The 9,450-nt window shown below is 44.7% G+C and overlaps 1 protein-coding gene across 1 annotated transcript in view; it reads right to left on the bottom strand.

Annotated features, from left to right (window-relative positions):
* Window positions 1-6,414: 6,414 nt before the first annotated feature.
* LOC308284142 (voltage-dependent calcium channel gamma-4 subunit-like) overlaps window positions 6,415-9,450 on the bottom strand; it is a gene marked incomplete at both ends in the record, with an annotated part of 43,997 nt that continues 40,961 nt past the window's right edge. The window contains one exon of the mRNA XM_080724691.1: window positions 6,415-6,941. Coding sequence (XP_080580817.1) covers window positions 6,415-6,941 — 527 coding nt within the window. The remainder of the gene's footprint in view (window positions 6,942-9,450) is intronic.

Here is a 9,450-nt window from a genome sequence, read left to right as displayed (position 1 = left end):
AGTCCTTGTACAGAAACATTAATGACCCCTCAGTCTGACATGTGTCTAAGTGCCTGCGTGTAAACATATTGACTTTGTAACGTCAGTAAGAAAATGCTCAAATGATTCCACAAACCAACAACATAAACCGCATAAACCCTGATTCAGTTTATTTCATTTTGTGAATGTTTTTGGTCAGGTATAATAAGACCTAAACAAAATACATAAGACAGAGAAACAGCAGCTGGAGCAAATCGATAGGAATTAGAGACCTTTATTTTGGGTGGAATGATCACAAGGTAGTAAAAATCCATCTTTAAATAAACTAAGGCACTCTACTACCACAAAAAAAACTGAAAAATAATAATACTTCAAATATTTAATCAAGAATATTTACAAAACACACTGGCATTGGTTTTGGCTTCAAATCTCTGGCAAAGGCTTTAAGTTGAAAGGTATAGCGAAGAAAAGGCATTTAAAAGTGTTGATACATGGGTGCCTCGATTTTTTTGCTTTTTCATCACGATTTCTCTTCGACTATTATGCAACAAATCCAATTAGCACCTTCTTCCACTCTCGTTTCTCCATCCCGCTGCAATCATTAGCACTCCACACTCCAACCGCTCGTTCCCCTCGGGGGAAAAGAAGAGATGTTTGCAAGGAGCTTTATCTAGACAATAGCTAAGCCATTTCAAAACACATCTCTCACACACACACACACACACACACACACACACACACACACACACACACACAGCGCACACACACACACACACAGCGCACTCGCTGTACACATGGCAGTGGTGGAAGTACGTACTTTCTTTTTTTCTTTTTGTATGGGTTGCGACAGGTAGATCTGCTATTTTCCGCTATTATTTATATCTTTTCAAAGTTTCTGGAAAATCGTATGATTTTGGCAAAGAAAGTCTACTTGGCAAAGAAAGTCTACTTGGTAGTTTATACTTTTGAATACTTACACACGGTGATAGAAAGTGGATCGTACCGCAGATACTTACTGTACATTACTTTACAAAACGTGATTTGAGCGGCGCTATAACGGTAAGATCGATTAGTCTCGAAGCCCGATGAATATGTAAAGGTGAATTCAAGGAATGTTCTATCCTTAAAGTTGGCGTCAGTGATATTCTTATTTGTTTTTGAATAAATGATTACTATCAGAATATAGAGCTTTTTTCAAACAATGAACATTTTGATTTAACAGAAAAAAATATCACTTACAGCGCCTTTACTTTGAAATATTGTTCAGGATCCCCTCCACCCCCCCTACTGTACCTTTATATACAACTTTTACCATTAAATCAAACACATTTGAATACATTTTTATACAGTATTATGAATGGTATAAAATCTACACTCACGCTGGTTTCACATACTGTTAAACGTCTCTTTTCTTTTCTCTTCTTACACAGGCTGCCCTGGTTATGAAATCTGTATGACAGAAAAGAGAGAAACTCAACTACAAACAACAGTTTAATAGCCCTAAATCGGTGGTTCCCAACCTATGGTCCGGGGGTCCACTTGAGGCCCCCAAATATTTTATGTCAAAGCTATAGACATATAACACAAAGATTTTATTGTTAATATAAAAGAGTGGTGGAGGAGAAGAAGAAGTCATTGTAAAGGTTGAGAACCTCTGTCCCTAAATCAGGGGTCTTCAATGTTTTCAGGCCAAGGACCCCTTAGTTGAGAGAGCAGCCTTTTCATAGATTCCATATATTTTCATCATTTGACAGCACAATCATCAGTGTATTTTGGGTTCATGTCAATTTGTATTTTCAGATATTTAACCACTTGGGCCGTCATTACTTAATACACTTGACCTTTTACTCTGTACTTAGTCTGCTCTTTTTCCCTTCTACACCAAACCTCTTGCCGAAAATAGCCGATCTACACAGCTTGTAGATCTGCTATTTTTGGCTACAATTCTCAGAATATGGACACTAGGGTTCAAGTTGTTAATATAAAATGGATTGGAAGATTTGGAGGACCCCCTGTAGTAACTCTGAGGACCCCATAGGGGTCCCGGACCCCCTGTTGAAGACCCCTGGCCTAAATGTTATCAGAAACCCGTAGCCGACTGGATCAACTGAAGTGGGCTCAAGCGAATGCCCAGAAGATGGATTCTGTTTTCCCCTTTTCAACCTTCAAGCATGTCTGTTTCGGGCACATCAGGTGGAATTGGTCAAACATTTTCAAGCATTTTTTTATTTTATTTTTTATTTTTTTCCTGTGGTTAAGTGGCGTATGAGTGATTAATAATTCCGATGTCATTCTCAACCGATCTGTCTTTAAAGGACCATCTCTTCCATGTTCTATCTTATCTTCATGTAATTGGTCCTCACCAGAGCAATTCTATTAGAGAGAATCGCGCCACTGCCAGGTCTTCTACATACCGTTGTTTCCTTTTGAGATTGGCTTATTTTTCCTCTCACTCACGTCACTTTGTCTGCTGACCTCACTGAGCAACGAAAAAAAAAAAAAAAAAAAAAATTAAAAAAAAAAACAATTCACAGGAGGCAAGCAGTGATCACCCCCTGATGTGCACTGCAATGTAGTTTCAAATGCACCGCTTTTTTGAGAGTAAAAAAGAAAAAAAGACCCGTGTGACATGTGTGATCTTGGTAGGTTGCCCCAGGAAATGTGCCAATCTCAACTGGAAACAACTGTACACATCTATTGGCGAATAGTGACAACGCGCGAACCGGAAGTTTAAAGAATGCATTGGAGTTCTATGAGGGAAAAGTGACATTTCGAGTTAGATGAACCATGTGACCTGTGCTGTTTCTGACCACGCAGCATTGGCAGAACTCTCTAATACAAGGCTCTGGTCCACTCCTCACTAATGCTCATTATAATATGGGTACCATCTTTTGTTGGCAGTTCAGAAACCTGCCTGTCAGGCTTAGGCAGGTTTGGTGATTTTTGTTTTATTAATGCAAATAAAATGGCTTCTATTTCAACAATGCTAGCCTTCCAGGAAGAGAAAGGCTGCATGTAGTTTCTATTAGCTTGTAATCCCCATCAATGATGTCGCTGGTAGCTCAGGTTTCTTAGCTGTCCACGGCCCTCCAATGAGAAACAGAGTGAGTAGACAGAAAGTGACATCTTGCAATGAGTATCGGTGAGGAACACTTATATGCAGATAAGGTTGATTTAAGGTCCTTTAATCATCGGCCCATCTCTCTAAAGCAAAAAGGCCCGCCCTTGGAATGGTTCCACCCGTCCACGGAATGGTTTGACCCGTCACAGGCAGAACAGTTATTTCCTGAGAGAAGCGAAAGGAAATTATAATACACGCACACACACACACTCATGCATGCATGCATGCATGCATGCATGCACGCGCGCGCACACACACACACACACACACACACACACACACACACACACACACACACACACACACACACACACACACACACACACACAAACACACACACACACACACACACACACACACACACACACACACACATGCACACTTCTGGGCTTTAGAGGTCCCACAGGGACAGACAGACAGACAGACAGACAGACAGACAGACAGACAGACAGACAGACATCTCCCTCTGCGTCTGTCTGTCTGTCTGTCTGTCTGTCTGTCTGGCTGGCTGGCTGGCTGGCTGGCTGGCTGGCTGGCTGGCTGGCTGGCTGGCTGTCTGTCAGCTGCTCTTTGCTGTGACAGGCACACACAGACCTCTCCCCGGCATGAGACCGGCCGCCCGGAAGGGGAGGGTGCGATGGAAGGATGAAGGCAACCATTTAGTGTCCTAACAATGTTACTTTTGAGGAAATTGTGGGAGGAAAGAATAACGTGTGTGCAGATTTGTATTAGAAACAAAACGAGCACACTGACTCAGCCTGTACGGGTGCACCACGACGGCTCACAAAGATTCACAATGAGAAAATAACTGCCAACACTCCGAAGGGATGCGTATAGCGTTGTTATGACACACATTACTCCGACGGCGCGTTCGACTGACTCTCCCCATTACCGTGACCGTTGGCAGCCAATTCTTTGGGTACCATTAAAACAATGATGGCGACACCCATACAAGGGCGAAATAAGCTTCATTTTCGCAGCATAGAAACCAATGGGTTCCCACCGTTTTTACAGTCTATGAGTCAGAGTAATGAGACGTCGGACCTTCGTATTCCTCCCGCTCCGAAGTCCTTCCAGTCATTTTCATTCATAGAGGCACAAACAGCGTACATGCGTCTCAGCATCAAGGCTTCCTCAACGTCTAGGTCAGGGATTTTCAAACTCTTTTGACTCAGGGCACCCCTGTAAATAACTTTTTCATAAACGGCACCCCTGAATTACACTGTTCATTTTTTTAATCATATTACGCGACGTACATATGCAACTCTTCCACCTGAGATACGGTAGGCTATGTCACGGAGAAATATCTGTTTCCATCAGAACTGACTGAAAATAACTTTATACTTGACAATTAAGCACTTGAACTCCAGCATCCATATTCTGGGGGAAAGGTTCACCAAATATAGCCGATCTACAAGCTCACAAAGCGTCACAACATGACGCATTGTGAACTTGTAAATCCACTGTTTTTGGTGAAAAAGTTGGCTACAGATTTTAAAAGAACTCATCGAGTACAGTACAAATCAAGTCACCCACTTTGGGAAGACTATACACACTGAGGAAGGCTTTGACGCAGAAACGCGTTAAAAGTATGCCAGAAGGACTTCGGAAGCGCTGGCTATTATGTGCAGATTTGTAAAACACGCACATCCCCACACATACGCTCTAGTATTCGTGGAATTAAATTCAACATACAGTATTTCAACATTTTTACAGCATGTGAAAGACCTTGAATCTGAAAGACAGTTCTGAGGGGGAGGAGAGTCCCTGGTGTCTCAGACAGTACATAGAAATTGGCAACTGAAGGAGAATTGATACTTTTTCACGTGACCGCAGCACTCAACGGAAATTACGTATTTTCAACCGCGTCAAAACTTTCTTTCTAAGGCAAAGACACTCTCAACAAACAACTGATGATGATCACACACAGGATGTAACAACTGCACACGCACACACACCGATTGATATTGAAGGAAACATGTCGTTTAGCACCTTTGTTTCATCATGTACACACAGGTAGAATACTGTTGATTGGCACGTTAATTCATTAATTGAAGAACTGACACTTAAGTTTCCCCCGTGAGATGTTGTGATCGCTTCACAACCAAGGCTGGTGAACCCCCGACACCACAATGTTTACTAGTTCAACACATTTGAAACATACTGTAGTACTAATGTTGGACACCGCATTTGCTGCAAACACAGTAGAGCCAGAGCGATGTAGCGACAATAACGATACATTGGCTATTATTTTGACTTTTTTGATGAAGAAGTCTGTATCTGAAATTGTGCAGCCGATGCATCCCGATTTCAGTCTGGCGTCGCTGTCCGCTAAAGTTTTAGATTTTGATTTGTATCAATAATAGCTAATAGCAGCTTGTACTCAGGCCGAAATCATAACTTTTTCAAATCTATTATAAATCGAGGTTGACCTTTTATGGGTCAAAACATCAGTAATTGGTCCGGGACTCTCCTACTATATCGGGATCGCATCGGATCCGATAATCAAGCATCGGTCCGTCTCTACATCACAGACATCAGCCGCTCTATTAAAGCAAAGCGGTGAAGACAGTGGTTCTCTAACATTGTTAATGGACCCCCGGTTTGATATGCATTAGTCCAGGGACCCCCAATTCAATAGGATTTTATTGTATCTCCAGTATCCTATTCTACATTTCATTTCATTGTTATTTAACTCTGAAAGTGCTCTCAGAGTTACAGATGGCAAGGGTCCAAGTTGGTTCGTACATATCAACATTCTGGGGAACCCTTCGAACCCCCCAGACCCCACTTTGAGAACCACTGGCATAAAAATAAGAAAGAAATCACAATGCTTTATCGGGTTCCATACAACTAGGACGTTCTCTCCCTCGTCGGAACTCCGCAGGGGGATTTGGCTTCCACGACATAACCGCCAAGTATGCAACGATCCCAAACAATTGGCCCCCAATTGCAAGAGAAAAGCCCCCCCCCCCCCCCCCCCCCCAACAGTGGCTCAGAGGTATAGAACCCGTCATTAGAACACAGAGGTTTCCCAAAGGTTTCCTAGTTCGATCCAGGGCTCCCCCAGAGTTAATGTCGAAGAGTCCTTGAGCAAGACTCTGAACCGCTCCCGTGTGAGCAGGTTGGTGCCTTGCATGGTTTCCTCCGCCATCGGTGATACGAATGTGTGTGTGAATGGGTGAATGTTGCGCACAATCTCTGTAAAGCGCCTTGGATAAAGGCATTTACCCCCCTCCCCTTCAATCCAGCCAATAATCGAGCAGCGGGGGGGGGGGTGTTGCTAGCTGCGGGTGGCGGCCCACATTGCTAGCTTACACGGGCGTGGTCCTCCGGTTGGCGCCGTCCTTCAGGTCGTTGGCAAAGCAGTTGCGCACCTGGAGGAAGTCGGCCCGGTCCTCGTGCTCGGGGCTGTAGGCGTTCTCCACGCTGCCTTCCCTGCCGATGGCGTACAGCGACAGCTCGCCGCCGGAGGACAGCGGGACCTTGGCCGTGGGCGTGCCCGGCCCGGACGGGCCCCCCGCCTCCTCCGTGGAGTGGGAGCTGGAGTGCGAGGTGGTCCGCCGGCGGTAGCGGAAGCTGGGCATGCGCGAGTACGGCGAGGCGGAGGAGAGCGAGCGGATGAAGTCGCGGCGCGCGCGCCAGCGAAACTCCTTGTTCTTCTCGATGTAGATGTTTACGGCCAGCACGGCCACGGTCTCGGCCACGATGAAGGAGAGCGCGCCGAAGTAGAAGGACCAGCCGTACGAGTAGGTGTACTTCTTGTCGTCGTCGCGCTTGTCGTTGGGGTCGCCGGCGTTGCTGGAGATGTAGACGATGATGCCGATGATGTTGCTCAGGCCTGGGAGGGGAAGACGGACAGACAGAGAGATGACGAGAGAATTACATTCATTCAGCCCCGACTGAGGCCGGTTTTTGGTATAGTTTTTGAATCAATTTGAAAAGCGTGTTTGTTTGTTTGTTTCTACAACAGAATTTCTGATTGAGCAGTGAGTTTCAATGCTAAAGAAACATTCCAACACCCAAACTTGTTTACTCCACGCTCGCTCCTCCAACTTAAACCGTAAATTGTTCCCAAAGCAAAAATGTACCATACATTTTTGCTTTTGGAGGAGCAGGACCAGGGGGAGAGAGAGTGAGCTCTCCGAGCCGCTTGCTGCGTCAAGCAGCGAGCGTACAACCAGCGGTCACTCCAGCCTTGTCTGGTTCCCCTCGCCGGAAGTGTTGACTCACTGACTATCTGTTTTGCTAAGGGATGGAGCGTCTCCTCGGGCTGTGTGGACGTGGAAACCATGACTACACATGCCTGGGAGATGGGCTCTAAAAGCCGCGCTGCGTCGCAGACTTCAAAAACATCCGATCCGCTCATATCCCAAGGAGTAAACACAGTGTGTGCATGCCTGTGTTGAACGGTAGATACCTATTTCCTACCACGAGGGAAATTCTGTATTTTCAGCCCAACCCAGCTGATTCTACAAGCTACAGCACAAGTTGTGTAGCCTCGCAACAGCCAGACTCTCCAAAAGGAGAGTCTGGGAGTTCTCCATAGACGATGCATTACGCGATGACGTAGTTACTCACTTTGACTGACAGGTCCATTCAGTAGTCATCAGCGCATCAAAACATCGTCGGGAGAACATCAAATTCTGTCTTTTCTAGACAGAAATTGCAAGAAGGTGCAAACTGTTGTTCGTTTTTAAGTTATGAGATGCCGTTGATTTCAGATAAAACTTCGCTTAATGCAGCTTTTATTTGCGATTTGTGAACTCGCATCGGACATGGGGTCCGCCATGTTTGTTTACAAAATGCGAGAGCTGTAGCAGCCGCTCGACCAATCAGGAGCGGTCTGAGGCGGGTTCGCTCGAAATGCAGCCTTTTGATTGGAAATTGAGAACCTAAATTCTCATAAAGAGACTCGATGGGAGGGACACCAGACCAAGAAAGGAAGCACATTGGTGATGGCGTAACTCGGGATGGCTTGCGAGGCTACAAGTTGTGTGCTTGTAGATCTGCTATTTTAACTAGTCTTGTGCGACAGTCTTGTATGATGAAGCTGGGCTTTACGAAAAAACATACAAATTTGAAACTTGGAGATAGTACGAGGTTTCTGCCCGACAGTGACAACATTATGGGTGCGTGTGCATGTGTGACAGGTTTTACTGGAATGTGGCTGCCAGTAAAACCTGCTTGATTCCTCCGGAATCGCATCTAATCCTCACCTCCGTGCTCTGATGCGGGACTGATCCGCGAGTGAGTGACTTTTTTTTGTGTTTTAATGTACTGTACGATTGCCGTTTTGGGCTTTCTCAGCAGAGCTGCTTTTTTCTTAGATGTCAAAATAAAATCAATCAATGATGACAGAGTGAGGCTGCAGTTAGTCAGCTTCTAGGTAAATGACCCAGGGAAAGGTCACCGCAGGTCACAGAGCACTCATTGTATGTGTGGCGTAAGTTTGTATCATTACACCATGGTAATGTTGGTAGGTTAATTGCTTTCCTAGAGGTTACTTGTGGGTCGGTTGGGTTTTTATTTAAAACAATCTATATGTAATGTAATGTTATTTGTACAGGTTATTGACCCATCCTGCATTTGTTCTGAACACTTGCTGTTTTACAGTAATAATCTGTTGAGCCTACAGTTCAGTAGTTTAAATAAGTTTAAAAACTATTTGATTTAGCAGTGTAATTTTAGCTGTTGTATTTTCGCAGTTTACCATGAGAAATGTCACAGCTTGTCCGTGTCTGTGTAGAAGTTAGACGTGTGTGTCCACATTTTAAAGGTCTATGGGTTTGCTGCTCTGACATCATGCTCTGATGTCACTGTGATGACAAATCTGGCACATCTTGTCCACGTATCTGTAGGTCACGCCTGACACTGTGGTTCCCTTGACACATCACTGTGACATCACAGGTGACATTGTCTATGTAAAAGTCCATATATGGGTATTCCCCCGAATCCCTTTTATGCCCATATATGAAGAAGTCCCTTCGTTTTTTACATAATTATCCATTTTAGTGTAGAAACAGGAACCTGATTTGACTCCTCCCCTTTCTTAGTCAACTTGTTTAGAGCAGTGCTATAAGAATCTCGGTTACACATCTCCAGAATCTCTTCTTGAGAATAGATTATCATCATGGTGACGGGTTGGTTCATAATGAAACAAGCTCTCTCTCCCCCTCCCTCTCTCTCTCTCTCTCTCTCTCTCTCTCTCTCTCTCTCTCTCTCTCATGGTGTCATGGAAGGTGCATCCAAGAATCCAAGATGTGAGGAGGAGGAAGACTGGAAGAGACACGATCTGTGGTGAAGGTATTTTAGCACCACAGTGGTGTCACAGCGAGCTGTCTTTCACC

This window comes from Nannobrachium achirus (genome assembly GCF_963921795.1).
Source record: "Nannobrachium achirus genome assembly, chromosome: 4".
Lineage (NCBI taxonomy): Eukaryota > Metazoa > Chordata > Actinopteri > Myctophiformes > Myctophidae > Nannobrachium > Nannobrachium achirus.
The sequence above is the reverse complement of the archived record's forward strand: the minus strand, read 5'-3'. Positions and strand labels throughout refer to the sequence as shown.